Source organism: Ochlerotatus camptorhynchus, unplaced genomic scaffold (genome assembly GCF_037179485.1).
Source record: "Ochlerotatus camptorhynchus isolate MF236.1 unplaced genomic scaffold, CSIRO-AGI_Acam_v1.1 ptg000020l, whole genome shotgun sequence".
NCBI classification, from domain to species: Eukaryota; Metazoa; Arthropoda; class Insecta; order Diptera; family Culicidae; genus Ochlerotatus; species Ochlerotatus camptorhynchus.
Genome location: NW_027040512.1, coordinates 32,861 through 50,776, shown reverse-complemented (window position 1 = coordinate 50,776; position 17,916 = coordinate 32,861). Strand labels below are relative to the sequence as shown.

General features: G+C 41.3%; 2 protein-coding genes across 2 annotated transcripts; one reads left to right on the top strand and one right to left on the bottom strand.

The window, feature by feature from the left end:
• Nucleotides 1–600: 600 nt before the first annotated feature.
• Nucleotides 601–2,285, top strand: LOC135703129 (uncharacterized). The gene is made up of 2 exons (XM_065224234.1): nucleotides 601–798; nucleotides 864–2,285. The coding sequence occupies exons 1-2, from the start codon at nucleotides 664–666 to the stop codon at nucleotides 2,112–2,114; spliced, it is 1,386 nt and encodes a 461-aa protein (XP_065080306.1). The 5' UTR covers nucleotides 601–663; the 3' UTR covers nucleotides 2,115–2,285.
• Nucleotides 2,286–13,475: 11,190 nt separating this feature from the next.
• Dbp80 (putative ATP-dependent RNA helicase Dbp80) lies at nucleotides 13,476–15,915 on the bottom strand. The gene is made up of 5 exons (XM_065224223.1): nucleotides 15,638–15,915; nucleotides 15,326–15,558; nucleotides 14,400–15,258; nucleotides 14,061–14,337; nucleotides 13,476–13,994 (listed from the first exon to the last, which is right to left on the bottom strand). The coding sequence occupies exons 1-5, from the start codon at nucleotides 15,707–15,709 to the stop codon at nucleotides 13,855–13,857; spliced, it is 1,581 nt and encodes a 526-aa protein (XP_065080295.1). The 5' UTR covers nucleotides 15,710–15,915; the 3' UTR covers nucleotides 13,476–13,854.
• Between the last annotated feature and the right edge of the window lie 2,001 nt (nucleotides 15,916–17,916).

The window sequence follows — 17,916 nt, the reverse complement described above, 5'->3', positions numbered from 1 at the left end:
TGCATTGTGCGCCAGCCTATACCATTTCAGCGTTTCCTTGTCGTTTTCACGCGCAAACAGGTTCACCAGCTGGATTAGTTATGAAAACATGACCTGCTGTAAGTTCGAGAACAAAGGAGTCAAAAGAGGTCAAAAGTAAACATATGGAAGAGGATTAACCAGCTGGTTTGGGACAAAGGAGTCAAAAGTAAACATCAGAAGAAATGTCATGGAAACCAAGCATTATACATGATCCAAGGTGGGATTGGTGACGCCGACGCCTGTGGTGTAGTGGTAAGCGTGACTGCTTTCTCACCCCAATGGGTCTGGGTGCAAACCAAGCCGAGGTCGGTGGGATTTTTCTGAGGCATAAAAATCTCTGGTAACGAATGAGTAAAAGTGTCTCACTATTTGAGGAAGCTTCGTTTGCATGTTGAGTGATCTCATTGGCCGTGTGTTCGTTTCATCATGGTTCCAATCCTGGGAGCTTTTGCTACTCGACGTCAACACTGCCGAAAGAGCGCCACTTTTGTTTTTATTTTTCATTCCGTTTTTTGATTCGCGCTTTCTGCGGGACGTAAACAAAAACTGCGCAGATGTTTCGCTCGTTTCGTTGGGACGAAATTTCGTCGTTCTCCATCTGTTTCCTTCCAGTGTAATTATTGCAATTGAATATTGTTCAGAATGAAACCAATGAAACAATTGTTCCTAAAGTTTGGCTTGTTATGTTTGTTGCTTCACGAAAATGCCGAAGGAGTTCAAAGATTCGATGACGAGATTTCCATTGCCATTGGGGAAAAGGGCAAAAAACAGCTGAGGGTAAGTAGCTAGGGATAATCTTCCAAACCATAGACCACGATGCCCAACGTCACTTTTACTCGCAGGAACTGGAGGAGAAGAGCCACCTACCACGGTACGGCGAATGTTGGCTTCATGCTTTGGAACACCTCCGGGATGGGTGCCGAATGTTGACCGATACAATACAGGTAGATTTGGCGTTACACTTCACCAACTGCTTCATGGAGATGTCCGGTCAGGAGCGGCTGGATTGCGTGTCAGAGCGAACCGAGGCACTGAAACGGCTCTGCATGAGCGAGATGAGTGACCGGGCCTTCGCGGTGTACACGGAATTTTTCACGCAAACGCAAAATATGTGCTTCTTCCTGCAGAACCAACGGTGGCAAGTGCTAGCGGATCAGACCATCGATAGGTTAAGCGTACGGTCCAGGGATGTTAGCGAGCAGTTGGAGGTAGCCAGTAAGGTCCAGAGAACAGTCTTGGAGCAACAGAAGGAGGGAATGAAGATGCAGGGGGAGATGCTGCAGTTGGGAGGGCATTTGGCGAAGACACTGAATGGGTCCCAGGAAGTGCTAGATAGATTGACGATGGATTTGAGGAATTCTACCACCGAGCATCGGGCTGTTTTGAAGGAACTGTTTCACGAGTTTTATCTGCTCCATAGTTGGATCGTTGGGAGGTATGCTTTCGTAGATAGGATCGTCTTCTATTTCAGCTTTCTGGCGGCGGTGATGGTGGCTTCTTCACCAAAGAGGACGAGTAAAGCTCGATCTTATTTGATTTTGAACGTGATGGGGAGTGCAGTGCTGGAAGTAACTTTGCCGCTGTTGTTCCCGTCTTTAGATGACATCCAGAAAGATCGTATCCATTGGACGATTCGAAAGCTGTTTGCCCTAACTGGGGCTGTTATATTCGGATTCTACTGTTATCGCTACCAGGATGAAAATGCCAAACTGTTGAACGAGATCAAAGAACAAAACCGCCAAATCATGGAAAGCATTCTTCGAATGAAGCTGGAACCTCCGGTTGCATTGAGGACTTCCCCGAAGCAAGCAGACCAAGACCAGCAGCAGTCTGCGTTCAGTAGTCACGTTTCACATTCCCACGAGAGCTATCGGACGGTGGCTCGAAGTTTACTCTCGCCTTCCACCGTGGCAGAACCGGATACGACCGATAACGAAAAAGAAAACAGTTCAAACGAACGCCGTTCGGTGAGCAGGTCCCTACGGTTGACACCGGAACGGAAAGAGCGGGCGGCGATAATGAGGGAACCGTCCCGTACATCGGAATCGAGTGTGTCGCACGCTTCGCGGTATAATTTGAGAAGGAAGACTTAAATTTTTTTTTAGGTAAGCTATAGCTATAGCATTCATGGTAGTCTGGGTTATAATGTAACATACCGATATCCCGACCGGGGTTTCGATAACTGTACTGTCGACATTTTAAGTGATTGATTTAATTTATAACTTATATGATTAAGCCACCATTGTTACATTTGAAATAACATCACGTTTTACAAGTTAACATTCCAAAGCTATCGGTTGATTCCAAACCAAATAACCTAGTTTTAAGTCGTTTAATCATTTCTTATCTTATGTTTTATTTATTTATTTATAAATATTCGTTAGTAAAAACAATTTCAAAGGAAAATATTGAAATAAATTACATTTATTGATGATAAACTTCCAAGGGGTAAGTCACTCTGTCACACCCACAAAAAAAAACACTTTCCGCTATAGTCGCTATATTTATAGTTTGGCGGATAGAATTTCGATCTATCAAAAAGCGGAACGATGAAAGTGATGCTACTTATTTTACCTTTTATGTGATACTTATCATCACAGAATCCAACTTTGAATCGTAGACCAGGTAAATTAATAATACACTCGTTCCGAGAAGGGGCTCTGGTACCACTCATCCTGTATAGTCATCTTCTTCTTCAGGTTCAGCTTGACAACGACTCCATTTCGCTCACTGCCTTGAAGCCGATTTGCAATTAATTAACCACTTCATTCGAGCAGTTAAAATGACGTTTTCTACCACTCGAACTTTGAAATAAAACATTATTTTGAGATTTTTTCTTCTAGAACCACGAAAAGAGTAGCCAACGTTTGCGCGTTTCATAAAAAAATAGAAATTAGTTTGTCCAGTTTTGTGAAATCGCTGGTAGAAAGTCACGCCAAAACTGCTTGGCAAAGTGATCAATTATTTTATTCATATGTTTCACTTACACATTTTTGCCAAAACATCACCCTTATACATTCCATAAGACAATCCACATAGGTCCTATAAGAATACATAAAAGGTATATGTGTGACCGCTTATACATTTCATTTGACACATGAACTTTATTAACTTTATGCAAGGCGTCTGCTTATTAGTTGACTTATACATTTTATGAACAATCAGCAATAGAAAATTGCCAAAAGGTATAAGGAGATTTCTATCCGTGTAACATGTTATAACGCTGTCCAGACTGGAGAGTTATAACATGTTATAACGGTTGTCAAATAATTGCAACACAGAAACCACCATCAAGATAGCGCTATAACATGTTATAACTCTGTAGTCTGAACGTACTATTATAGTTGTAAAAATAGTGACTAATACTACGTTCAGACTACAGAGTTATAACATGTTATAGCGCTATCTTGATGGTGGTTTCTGTGTTGGAATTAGTTGACAACCGTTATAACATGTTATAACTCTCCAGTCTGGACAGTGTTTAATAGTACGTTCAGACTACAGAGTTATAACATGTTATAGCGCTATCTTGATGGTGGTCTCTGTGTTACAATTATTTGACAATCGTTATAACATGTTATAACTCTCCAGTCTGTACAGCGTTTAAAAAGTGACCTAATAGTACGTTCAGACTACAGAGTTATAACATGTTATAGCGCTATCTTGATGGTGGTTTCTGTGTTGCAATTAGTTGACAACCGTTATAACATGTTATAACTCTCCAGTCTGGACAGCGTTTAATGCCTTGTTCAGACTGGAGAGTTATAACATGTTATAGCGGTTGTCAAATAATTGCAACACAGAAACCACCATCAAGATAGCGCTATAACATGTTATAACTCTGTAGTCTGAACGTACTATAAGAGAAAATAAATGTTTGATGTTTCAGACTTATTCAATAAGTATCTCATAAATGTAGTATCTACCCTGTTCAGAGTAATTAATGATTTAGAGTGTAATCAATCAAGATACAAAAAGAGACTCGAGATGAGAGTCCAGAATAAAGAGCTAGGCGAGTCTAGCATGAGCCGTTGAAAGAGACGGAGTTGAATCCAATCTGCATCGTTGAGCTTTTATTTAAGTTAAGAAGAAAGATTGATTAACACTAGTTAATCCTTAATAATTAATCAAATCACATAGTAGTGATCAGTTACCGTACATAACAGTGGCGACGACGGAAAATTGGTAAAAAGTTATAGTGAAAAGTACAGGTAGCTCAAACGGAAGGTACTTCCAGTGTGAGTCAGCGTAAGTACTTGTAGAGTTTCCTTGAGCCTAGCAATTCAAGCGACTTGTAAATCGGCAGACGGGTTTTACTTGATAATTGTTTTGATAAAAGAAGCAATTAGAAAGCCTGTTGAGTCATTTAAAAGGCGAAATTCGCTACGAATATATATATATTAACATTGAGAAATAGTTGGATTTATCAGATAATCATAGCGTGGTTGTAACACCATTTTGTTTTTCATTTCTTTTATTTCACAGATTGTAGTCAGAACAACGCGCTTTGTTCTCACGATCTTCGCTGCATTGCGCTCGGTGTACCAAGTCAAAAAAAATACTTATACAAAATATCAAGAAGAACGTGAAGCGAACCCCACACGGTTAGAAATATTGTCAATACTTACAAGTATTGACAATAATATTGATGATGTGAATACAGAAATATTGTCAATACCGATGTATTGACGTCAATATAGAATGTATTGACAATACGATTATTGTCAATACAAACAGTCGTGTAGGGTCCACTTGAGAGTTGCTGTTGCTGCTGCTGCTGTTGTTGTTTTGTGTGTTGCTAGTGCTTTGGTGAGTTTGCTGCTATTTTGCTACCATCCGAGAGAAAGTGAGTGAAGCAGGCATAGGTGAGAGAAACTGGTGCGGTCTTACGAAGTGAGAACTTTTGAAGTGAAAATCTTACTCACTACTCACATTTCAACCTGCCAGTTGTGAGAAGCACATCGCAGCAACCGGTGATTGACTACAGCACTAACAGCAGTGATTCTAATTAGAAATTGAACAGGGCATTTGGATTGTCGTGAGCCTGGAGTTGGAGCGTTGATTTAATTTTAACAGAAGTAGACGACCGTCGTCGTTGTAGCTTCAGTTGCACGTTTGAGGAAAGAGGTACATGCTGGAAGCGTCAATCGTTTTGGAGACGAATAAAATATCGAGACTTCGTGGCTAAGTACTCGGTGAGACCAATCTGCAGCAACCGTGAGTAGAGTTTTGATTTGTTTTCTTTTATTCTGCTAGCTACAGTAGAGGCATCGAAATGAGTACGCCTGGTATGATTGGGTCGATTGACCAGTACCAACGGCATAAATCTTTTACAAATTATGTGGAGCGATTTGAAATTTTGTGTAAGCTGAATAAAGTGTCGGACGAAACTAAACAGTCCTGGTTTATTTCTGTGAGTGAAGATGAAGTTTTCGAAGAGGTTAAGTTAATTTTTCCAAAAAAAGAAGTAAGCACAATACCGTATGATGAGATGATAAAAAAATTAAAAGCACGTTTAGATAAAGTGGAGCCGGCTTTAATGAATCGCTACGAATTTTACAATCGTTTACAAAAACCTAATGAGTCAGCTGAGAATTTTGTGCTCGCGGTTAAACTTCTTGCAGAAAATTGTAACTTTCGGGAATTTAAGGACGAAGCTATTCGTGATCGTTTAATTATTGGCCTGCGTGATAAAGAATTGAGGAAAAAATTACTTATGGATGATGATGTAAAATTAGAGACGGTGGAGAAAACAATCATCAGCAGTGAAAAGGCAGAAAATAGGGCTGAACACATGGATGATTTTGGTGAGTCGAGCAAGGTTCTATCGGTTAGGCAGCGATTAGGCAGAAGACCCAACGATTATGATCGTAGGAGAGATAGTGACAGACCTCGCAATCGCAGCTGGAGTCGTGATCGCAGTAGGAGCAACAATCAATACGAAACTAACGATTTTAAATTGGCTCACCACTTTAGTAGCCTATTGGTCCCAAGCAAACGATTAACGTACCCTATTCTAGTTGAAATTCTATTACTACACTATGTTTGTTTTGATTCGCTATGAAAGTTTGACAGATAACATCAGGGGTGTGTGGATTCATGCAGAACATGCAGGGGTGAGTGAAATAGCTTGGGACTGCTTGGGACCGTTGTTCTGGTACTGAGTGAGCCAAAAATAATAATGATCTTCTTCGGGACCCAGTGGTCTTAGAGTTACCTCTATGGTAGGAGCAATGAACGTAGTAGGAGTTACGATCGTAATAGAAATCGTGATCGTGAGTGGGCTAGGGATTACCGCCAAGATTATCATGAGAATCGAGTCAAGAACATTCATACTAGTGCAGTGTGTAATTACTGTAAGCGTAAGGGACATATCCGCAAAAATTGCTACTTTCTGCAGAACAACAACCGGGGAAAATCCGTTAATTTCGTAGAGAAAGAGGAGATAGTAGAAACTTCAGTTACTGATAAATTTAACAGAATTCGTGTTAACGAATCCAGTGAAGAAGATTCTGAAATCAGTTGCATGATGATTGGTCACATTAACAGAGTATCAGAAGCATGTTTAGTCGATGTTGTGGTTCAGGGCATTAAACTATCTATGGAAGTAGACACTGGTTCAGCAGTAGCGGTTATCAGCGAAATCCAGTACCAGCAAGCTTTTTCTGCGATTCCGGTGTCTAAATGTGACAAAACGCTCGTGGTAGTTAATGGTTCAAAAATCGCTGTAGTTGGAGAAATTTTAGTTGAAGTCGTTTTGAATGGACTTAGCACTGAAAGGAAACTGATTGTTCTAAAAACATCTAGGGATTTTACACCGCTTTTGGGTAGAGATTGGATGAAGGTGTTCTACCCTAACTGGAAGGACCAATTCATGCAAACTTCAGTAAACAGTTTGGATATCGCTGGAAATTCGGAACAGGTTTTAAGTACGATAAAGCAAAAATATTATAAGGTGTTCAATAAAGACTTTACAGAGCCAATTATAGGTTTTGAAGCGGAGCTAACTTTGAAATCAGACCAACCGATTTTCAGAAAAGCGTATCAAGTGCCATTCAAAATTAAGGATAAGTTTATGGAACATTTGAACATGCTGGAGAATCAGGGGGTGATCACTCCCATTCAGGCTAGTGAATGGGCTTCTCCGGTCATAGCTGTAATGAAAAAGGATGGAGAAGTTAGAATGGTAATTGACTGCAAAGTATCGTTAAACAAAATATTGATCCCAAATACTTATCCTCTTCCTCTAGCAGAGGATATTTTTGCTTCTTTGGCGGGTTGTAAAGTTTTCTGCTCTCTCGACTTAGCCGGTGCATATACACAGTTGAAATTGTCTCAACGTTCAAAAAAGTATGTAATCATAAATACAATTAAAGGACTCTACTCTTATAATCGATTGCCCCAAGGCGCTAGTTCTAGTGCAGCTGTCTTCCAGCAAGTGATGGACCAGGTCCTCAAAGGACTGAATGGGGTTTGTTGTTACCTTGATGACGTGCTCATAGCTGACAAGACGCTCAAAGAATGCTTGGACAAGTTGGAGAAAGTTCTTGAGAGACTCTCCAATGCAAATATTCATGTTAATTTTAAAAAATGTAAATTTTTCGTTACCTCTCTACAATATCTGGGGCATTTGATTACAGGTGACGGATTGTTGCCTTCACCAGACAAAATCTCAACTATTAAAAAAGCAAAATCTCCTGACAATGTAACAGAGTTAAAAGCGTATCTCGGTTTAATCAACTATTACAACAAATTTGTGCCAAATGCTTCCAGGAAGCTAAAATGTTTGTACAACCTTTTGAGGAAAGATGTTCCCTTTGATTGGACCAATGAATGTGACAAGGCTTTCAGAGAGAGTAAACAAAACCTGTTGAAGGCCAACCTTCTCGCTTTCTATGATCCAAAAAAACCTTTAATAGTTGTCACAGATGCTTGCACCTATGGTTAAGGAGGAGTGTTAGCACAGACAGAGAATGAAATTGAACGTCCAATATGTTTCACTTCATTTTCATTAAATGCGGCGCAAAAAAAGTACCCAATACTACATTTAGAAGCTTTGGCTTTGGTGTGCGTTATCAAAAAATTCCATAAGTTTCTTTTTGGTCAACAATTTAAAGTATTCACTGATCACAAACCTCTAATAGGTATTTTTGGAAAAGATGGGCGCAACTCAATTTTTGTAACAAGGTTACAGCGCTACGTGATGGAACTTTCAATCTACGATTTTGTGATCGAGTACCGTCCCGGTTCTAAGTTAGGGAATGCAGATTTCTGTAGCAGATTTCCACTTGATCAAAGAATACCAAGTAGTTTGGACCAGGAATACATAAAAAGCTTAAATTTTTTAATGATTTACCCATAGATTTGGCGTTAGTTTCGAAAGAAACTCAAACGGACAAATATTTGGCTGAAATTATAAAATTCATTACATTTGGATGGCCGAAAAACGTTTCAACGCAATATAGGGACTTTCATGCGCAAAAGTCAAAATTAGAATTGGTTGATTATGTATTGATGATAGAAGATAAGGTTGTAATTCCTTATTCTTTGAGAGAAGGTGTTTTGAATTTATTGCACACAAACCATCAGGGAATGGTGAAGATGAAAACTTTGGCCCGGAGGACAGTGTATTGGCCAGGACTAACCTCGGACATAGAAGATTTCGTTAAATCCTGCGATTCCTGTGCTAAAATGGAATTGGTTACGCAACCAGAGGCAACTGGGTCTTGGATATCAACTACTCGCCCTTTTAGTCGTCTGCATGCAGATTTCTTTTACCTGGCAGGAAACAACTTTCTTTTGGTTGTTGATAGTCACACTAAATGGCTTGAGGTCGAATGGATGCGTACAGGTACGACTGCAAGAATTGTAAACAAGAAATTCGCTTCAATATTTGCAAGATTTGGTCTACCTGATGTGGTAGTCACCGATGGTGAACCACCATTTAACTCACATGAATTTGTTGGATTTCTGGAGAAGCATGGCATTAAGGTATTTAAAAGTCCTCCTTACCACCCCGCCAGTAATGGTCAAGCTGAAAGGATGGTGAGGGTTGCTAAGGAGGTTCTTAAAAAGTTTTTACTTGACAATAAAACCAAGTCTTTAGAAATTGATGACAAACTAAATTTATTTTTAATAAACTATAGAAATAGTTGTTCTGGAAAAGAGGGTACATTTCCTTCCGAGAAAATGCTCTCATATAAGCCTAAAATGTTGCTGGATTTGTTTAATCCAAACAAAACGTACAAACACTATATGAGAATTGCCGAGCAAAATTCTAAAAATCCTGTACTAGAAGAAGAGAAACAAAAAGCACCCTCAAATGTACCTCGGAATGATTTGGATAAGCTTGTGGCAGGGGATAAGCTATTTTATGAAAATGTTAATAAATTTCCGAGATGGCTGGAGGCTGTATTTGTAAAACGAATGTCTGATAATGTTTTCCAGATTCTGATCGGTAAGCACAAGACGAACGCGCACAGACAACAGTTGAAGGCTGCTTACGAATCCAAGCGAAACAGAGCTGTGGTACGCCTTCCAACCAGCACAACGAACAAGCGTAAGAGGGATTCGATCGAAGATGAAGAAGATTTCCACGGATTCTCGGACCTCCCGAGACCAGAAGACATCCACGAGAGCAAGAAGATCAGACGAGCTAGAAGTCCCATCTGCACGCGGTCGAGAACTGTGCAACTCAGCTAGGCAAGACAAGGCTGAGGCTGCATCTTCAACGAGTTGAATTCGATGTGTTAAAATGAATTGGATTATTGAATTGTTCAACAAAGTTAAGCAAGAACATGCTGCAGCTGCATCATCAACGGAATTGAATTCGAAGTGTTTTGAATTATTGAATTCTTCGTGTTTATTTATGTAATTGGAAATTTAGACTGTTTGTTTTTTCTTAAGAAGGGAGAACTGTAGTATCTACCCTGTTCAGAGTAATTAATGATTTAGAGTGTAATCAATCAAGATACAAAAAGAGACTCGAGATGAGAGTCCAGAATAAAGAGCTAGGCGAGTCTAGCATGAGCCGTTGAAAGAGACGGAGTTGAATCCAATCTGCATCGTTGAGCTTTTATTTAAGTTAAGAAGAAAGATTGATTAACACTAGTTAATCCTTAATAATTAATCAAATCACATAGTAGTGATCAGTTACCGTACATAACAATAAACACCTTTGAACGATATGAACCTTGAAAGCGAAATATTCAATAGAAAGTTTATGGCCAAACCCACGGTATTAGGGTGTCTACTAACTGCAAAAACCTGGAAAACCGGGGATTTTATTTTTCCATAAACTACCTGGAAGCCTCTGAGAATTTAATAATTTTCTTGCTAAGGATATTTTAAAGAAAAGAATGAATTTTAAAATACAAGCATTTAATTTTACTCGTTATTTTCATTCATTTTCATTTCCTAGAAATTTTACATTTGAACTCGTTCTGGACTTAAAAGCTATAATACATCAAGAAATTTTCAAGAATCTGGATTCAAAATCCATGCTCGTGGAATTTGAATATAATTTCTAAGGACCTCATTTCAAGGAAGTTCTGGGAAAAAAATCTTTCAGAAAAAACATCAAATGCAATCTGCTTTTAAGGTAGTTCTGAGGAATATTAGATTTCTTGTAAAGCCTGAGAATTTCGAGTAGAATTTCAAGAAACCCTAAATTCAATTAGAAGCAAAGTTTAATGAAAACTCTGAAAATTTCTGAGGAGCATAACTCCTTCAGAGCAAAATTCCAAGGCCCTTCTGAGGATAATTTTGTGTTTGTGGGATGAAACGAATCTGGAGTACAAGTCCTTGGAATCTTTTTTGAAAATACTAAAAGGAGTTGAAGATGCTAATTTCAAATAACAGACTGTAGTGGTAATTTTTATACGATAGATGGAGTAGATGAAAGCATAGAGTTGATAGTTCCGTTAGAGTACGGCAGTGTGAAGATTGCATATAGATATTAGAATAGCGAGCTAGAACAACTTTTAAGGAAGGTACAAATCGGTTTTTTCATCTCTCTTTACCAAACTCCCCCTTTGGAGAGGGATGGTGAGGGGTGTTTAAAAAGTAATTAAAAAATTGGACACCTCTGATTTTGGTGTGATTGTTTTGATAAAAATGAGCGCAAAATTTCATCTCTTCCGAGGGGGCAGCAAAACCACAAAATTACCTTGAATACGGGGGGTTCTCATTGGATGAAAGGGACCGTGAAAGAGGACACTAAAATAGAAAGTTTTTCTTCCGACAGTTTCATCTTAGTATTCATCTTTGATTTAATTGAACCGCCCTAAAAGCATAGAGGTAACTCTAAGACCAGAAGGTCCCGAGAAACGTGCTCAACTTTTTGGCTCAGCTCTGGTACTCTCTTCGGTCCCAAGCTAATGGTGAGCCAATTTAAAATCGTTAGTTTCGTATTGATAAATAAGTAAATAAAATAATTGATTTTCGTTTCGTGCATAGAATTCATAGAATACCCCATCATTCCACGGAACTCTTTGTAAATCTCTGCAAATTTGCTTAAGTTAATGGGATTATTCTGAAGCTATCTGATCGTCCTTGAAGTACTCGGAACTTCACTAAATATCATGAAACTATCTAAAAGTATCAAAATTTATTAGAAGTTCTTTGGAATTTCTTGAAGATATCACTGCTTGCTAAAAGTTTTCGCATGCTTTTTTTAAATTAATGGAATTTCGTTGATTTTCTCTAATCAATTTAGCTTAATTTTCGCGATGTTTTAAGTTCTTGAAATCTCCATGATATACACGCTTAAAATACTCTCACGTTTTTACCACAGACAAACAGACATAACACTCATAAGTTGTTCATCGAGTGTCGCCCTTTAATTTTCTAAGGAACGGTCCCCTTTTTGCGAACCACTCCCGGGCCCAGGCGTCTCGGAGGGATGCTTTCACCCATTTTTTTACGTCCGGACTGGGTACAACTGTGGTGGCCATCCGGCCGGAGCGACCTGTGGCAGCGAGATTATCTGCTTCACAGTTGCCCCGGATACCGCAATACAAATGAGGTGTTCGACGGCGCGGCCTTTTGGATCCCTTGTATCCAGGGGTGTCTGGATGTTGCTGAATTCAAGACGTATAAAACGCTGGCGGAGTCTGTTAGGACATTGGCGGGTGTCGTGGTGGCGAAATGGATGGCCGCAGCCTCCGCCGAGAAGACGGAGCACTGATCGGGTAGTCGAAAGAAGTAACTATTGGATACATCCGCTACTCCGAATCCGACTTTCCCCACGGCCTTAGATCCGTCCGTGTAACGGTGTTGAAAATTTGCGTATTTGCGCTCCGCTACGTGGGCCTGCATGGCACGGGAGTTGTTACCTGCCTTGAAGCGCTTGGCAATTGAAAGGTCAACGCGTATGGTTGGTTCTGTCCATCATCTGGCTCCGTTCCAGTGTACCCTGGACACGGGTGGGAGCTCCTGATGGACCAAGTTTCCGAGAGCTCTGTTCCCCTCCCTAAGGAGAAAGGCCTCGTGGTTCCCGGTGGTCTTTTCCAGGTAGCTGGTCGTTCTGCAGCTCAGCGTTTCGGCGACTTGGTATTGGGCCTTATTACGGGTGTCACTACACGGTGATAAGGAAGTGATGCCGTACAAATCAAGTGGTAATCACTTCACCGTGACGACAAGTGACAAGTTTTCACCGTGAAGTGACATCCGTAATAAGCCCCAATGAAACGGTAATACACCGAGTTCGACGCATGCCGATTCAGCCGGTGTTGAAGGCAGAAGTCCTGATTGCCTGGTTATACGTTGGGCCTAGTCGTGTGGTAAGAGAGGTCGTTGGAAAGGCAGAACAGTTCGATCCCGTAGAATAATCTACTGTTTACGGTGGCTTTGGCCACTTTTAGTAGAATCTCTCTGTTACTGCTCCGGTGTGGTTTGGAAAGTGTCCGGAGGAGGTTTAGCCGCGTGCGGCAGTTGGCTTTGCTCTCATTGAAATGTGCGTCGAACCTCAGCTCCCGGTCCAAGCGTACACCAAGAACCAGAATGGTCTTCTTGTTGGGTATTGGAATATTGTTCGCAATGATGGCTGTTGGTAGCGGGCGATGACGGGAGTGGCATAGGTGGGAAACCACGCTTTTTTCTGCGGATAATTCAAATACAGGCCCATCTTGTGGTGGCTGATACAGCAGCTTGTAACTTCCTTCGCAAAGCCTTGAGGGTGCGATGTCGTTTGCATATACAAATATGTATATTCCTTTTGGTAGAACCCCAAAGACTCCATTCATGGCGACCAAGAAGATGGTGACCGCTATGACGGATCCCTATGGGACTCCAGTTTCTTCTGCCCGGGTTGAGGAGCGGTGGTTCCCGATCATCACCTGAAAAAAAGTGTGTTGCCCCCCTCTGGCTACGCCCATGCCTTCCGCTAACATATTGGATACAGAAACGCACACAAAATGAATGATTCAAATCGAATGGACGTCGTTAAGATGTCTATATTTGTTCAGCTCTTATCTATCCTCTCCATTTGTTATCTGCAATAAATTTAATCTGACATTCGGCATAAATGAAACGGGTGAAATCGTTTAAAACTTTCGTTCTGCATAGTTTTATAGTTCCTTGCTTCAGTGCAGTACTTATGCCATTTGATAACTAATCAAGGTCGATCTTTCTGAATGTGTCATTAGAGGGAGGAAAAATGCAAATAGTCCAATTGAATCGTCCCAACTGGCACTCAAGCAAGTTGTAGTAGGTAAAATATAAACTCTATCTAACCGCTCTTGTCATAGGAACAGATAGCCAAAAATGAATTCGTAGGCGCTTGGGAACATAGGATTAACCAAAAATAACACGGAGCAGTACGGAGAAAAGCGATTAGGATCCGATCTTTTCGATTTCGTCCGAATTCTCCGCATCCAGCAGATGGATCTTCTTGTGGAAATGTCCTTCGATCGCCCTACAAATCGACATGCTCCTATCGCTATCGACCAAGTTGATGGCGATACCGTTCTTGCCTGTTAGGGAGAAAGGGGTTAGGATCAAATTTCGCATGTTCAATCGGTTTTGCGCCAACTACTTACCGAATCTACCGGTGCGTCCGATACGATGCAGATAGGTTTCGCAATCCGCCCGACCGTGCTGGTCCATGGGTAGGTCAAAATTGACCACGATGGTAACCTGCTCGACGTCGATACCCCTAGAGAGGACGTTCGTTGTGATCAGAACCTTCTCGAGTCCAGCCCTGAAACGGTCCAGAACAGCTAGTCGCTGTTCCACCGTCAGCTCACCGGAAAGGACCGCAACCGAGTGGCCGTCCTGGGACATCTTGCCGGACAACCAACTGGCCGTTTTGCGAGTCTGTAATGTTAACACCGTAATTCGATTTTCCGATCTTATCCACCCACCCCCCGAACACTTACGTGACAGAAGATGATCGCCTGTCCGACGGTAATTACTCCGTAGATGTTCGAAATCGCCTGATACTTGTCGTCCTGATTGCGGCACTTGACGTAGTACTGTTTAATGTTGTCCAGCGATTCCTGTTCCCGAGCTAAGCGAATCACAATCGGATTTGGTACGATGTATTCAGCAAATTCCATCACCTCCCGCTCGTACGTGGCCGAGAAGAACATCATCTGACATTGCGACGACAGCTGCTTATGTATCCGAATGCACTGGTCCTGGTGGCCCTGGGTAGCAATCATCACGTCCGCCTCGTCCAGCACGAACACCATAATCTTCTTCAGATCGAACGCCCGGAACTTGATACCCCAATCCATGAGCTTGCCCGGCGTCCCGATAATGATGTGATCGGTCAGTTTGGCTCCCTTGGCAATTTCCTCCCCTCGGACGGCGTAGCGCAGCTTGATCTCCGGACAGAACTTTGCCATCTTGGCCGCTACCTCTCCGGTTTGAATGGCCAACTCGTACGTCGGCGATAGACAAATCACCTGAGGATAGTTCTTTCGAGGGTCCACCCGACTGAGCATGGCCAACACGAAGGCAGCCGTCTTACCCGTTCCCGATTGACTCTGAGCAATCATGTTCTGCGGTGGATCGGCCAACAGAGTTGGCAGGGCCGTTTCCTGAATCTTGGACGGCGCATTGAAACCCATAGCGTACACTCCCTGCAGCAATTCCGGTTTCAGGTGCAGAGCTTCGAATGTTTTTACCGAATACAGCGGCGAAGAGGGATCCTTTCGCTGTACTTCCAGGTCCAACTTCGATTCCACCAAACCTTTACGAATGATCTTCATCAGCAGACTCGCATCCGCTGGACTGAAAACAACAATACCATCAACTTTCCTTCCCAAAAAACACTCCAATCCCTTTAATCACAACTCACTTGAAAGCTTCCGCATCTTCACTGGAGGGCACGGATTCTCCATTTTCACTGGTAGCTGTTTCCTCTTTTACCGCTGTTGCCGGCTCCGATGGTGCAGCAGTAACCGTAACAACTGTGCTGGAGCCCGTCGCCTCTGTGGTCGCTGTTTCTTCGCTCGCTTTCTCCGCCGCAACCTCCTTCTTAGGACTTTCGACGACTTCCTTCTTTTCCTTATCAAGGTTTAATTCGTTCACCTGAACCGAAAAAAAAACCGTCGTCGTAATATCAAACCAACAAATCCACCACCCAGAAAAGACCAGAACAACCACTCACCAGAGTCGAAATTTCCTGGTCCTCCGCCTTTTTGATCCAATCGGCTCCTCCGACTGCAGATGTGTCCGCCATCCTCTTTTTCTCTTGTGCTATTCTCGTCCAACGTAACAGGAACCCTGCTTCGAACAAAATACTACCGGGAAAACGACCACTACTTCCTACAGGATTAGAAAATCGCAGTTTCTCTCGGTTTGGCGAGCAGGTTTTGCAATTTTACTCCGCCGCAAAAAAAAAAGTGGTATCAATCTTCTTCGGTCGGTGTGCGTCCGGCGGCCTTGCGAGAAATTTAATGCTTTTGTCTTTCTGATTTCCGATGACACTGCCAAAACATCAAAAATCGTCCTCGTCGCTCGATCGAGAGCCGTCGAAGGAAGAAAAGAGAAAGAATGATGTAAATGACGTTCGGCTCGCGGATGAACCGGATGAACACACCGGAGATCGTGAAACGATGAGGGGCGCATCGATGAAGAAAGACGAAAAGTAAGATAATTCGAGCAGTTTCATGACCAGCACAGAAAAAAGTTTTCCCAAATGTGTTCAATTGACCACTTTGTCAAGCAGTTTTGGCGTGACTTTCTACCAGCGATTTCACAAAACTGGACCAACAAATTTCTATTTTTTTATGAAACGCACAAATGTTGGCTACTTTTCTCGAGGTTCTAGAAGAAAAACTCTCAAAATAATGTTTCATTTCAAAGTTCGAGTGGTAGTAAACGTCATTTTATCTGCTCGAATGAAATGGTTAATTAACCACTTCATTCGAGCAGATAAAATGACGTTTACTACCACTCGAACTTTGAAATGAAACATTATTTTAAGATTTTTTCTTCTAGAACCTCGAGAAAAGTAGCCAACATTTGTGCGTTTCACAAAAAAATAGAAATTAGTTGGTCCAGTTTTGTAAAATCGCTGGTAGAAAGTCCCGTCAAAACTGCTTGACAAAGTGGTCAATTTTTTTCGTGAGTTCATTCCGTGCATTGGTCAATAGGCCTTATCACTGGACTGGATTTAAATTAACAAATCTGCTTTACACTCAAAGATAAATTAAATCAAAAAAGCTTAACAAGTACACAGCACAAAAAAATTAATATCGGTCAATGTAATTCAAGCTGATGTATGAAATAATGATGTAATAGCAAAAAGCAGATACAATATTACATCAATGGATGTAATTTTGTTCGCAAAATCGATGTACATCGTTATATTACACGACCGATGGATTGACCTGGTTGCAGCAGCTTGGATGTAATATTCAACAACTTTTTTTCTGTGTATGCAGATTCCCGCTTCACCTTATTGAGTCCGAGCCATGATTACCGCGGCAGTAGTCACATAGTGTCGCCGCCAAAAGCTACTTTCTTCTCCGGTTAGGGAGAGTCTTTCGCTTACTAGGTCAGACACTGTTTCTCGATTCTAGGAGCTACTTTTTTCTCCGGTTAAGGAGAGAAGTTTTCACTTCCAAGTCAAGAGTTCTTCTAGGAGCTACTTTTTTCTCCGGTTAAGGAGAGAAGTTTTCACTTCTAGGCCGAAAGTTCTTTCGGATTCAAAAAGAGAAGAATCTGGAGTAACCTACGAAACTTAATTTTATTCAACAAAATTGTACAAAGTGATCTTACGGCTACGTGTTGCATTAGCAACTTATAATTATGTAAAACTTTTACATGATTTGTCCAGGGTTTAACATATCCCTTTCAATACCGAACTTTAACCTAATTTGCCTATTCTAATAAGCTAGGATTCCGATCGCCCTTGAAAGGGTAAATTTGTGTTGTTTAGACCTTATATACTATGCCCTCTCAGATCTGGGATTTCTCAGATATCTTGTAAGTTTATTTATTTTTGTAACTCAGATCTGATATGGCTCTACAAATAAGAATGAGACATTTGTAACGTTTAAACATTATAATTATATCGTTAAGGATAAACAGAGAGGGAAAGCTAAACGTAACCTAGATGCGCAAGCATGCCATGCGTGGGCGTGTTTATCCTACTTGAACGCAGAAACGTTCCTAAGTAAATACTGCAGTTAGATTATGTAAAACGAGCTCTCGCTCCTTTTGCCCTACTTTTCATTTCATATTCTTGGCCTTGGTAACAACGTCAGCTAGGGCTATGCAAACGAGATGCAACTATGTGGTTATCTTATGGTTTTGGTTTTAAATTAATTGCCTCGCGGTAACATTCCGGAGCCCGTAAATCCTTCTAGGTTTACTTATATATGATCGTTATTCCGCGAGTGTTTCGTCATTTACTTTGTGTATCATTCCCACAAAGCAATC

Coding starts and splice junctions, on each gene's coding strand:
- LOC135703129 (XM_065224234.1), top strand. CDS start 664: ATGAAACCAATGAAACAATTGTTCCTAAAGTTTGGCTTGTTATGTTTG. Junction 799..863: donor AGGGCAAAAAACAGCTGAGG/GTAAGTAGCTAG, acceptor TTTTACTCGCAG/GAACTGGAGGAGAAGAGCCA.
- Dbp80 (XM_065224223.1), bottom strand. CDS start 15,709: ATGGCGGACACATCTGCAGTCGGAGGAGCCGATTGGATCAAAAAGGCG. Junction 15,259..15,325: donor GAAGATGCGGAAGCTTTCAA/GTGAGTTGTGAT, acceptor TGTTGTTTTCAG/TCCAGCGGATGCGAGTCTGC. Junction 13,995..14,060: donor CGGACGCACCGGTAGATTCG/GTAAGTAGTTGG, acceptor TCTCCCTAACAG/GCAAGAACGGTATCGCCATC.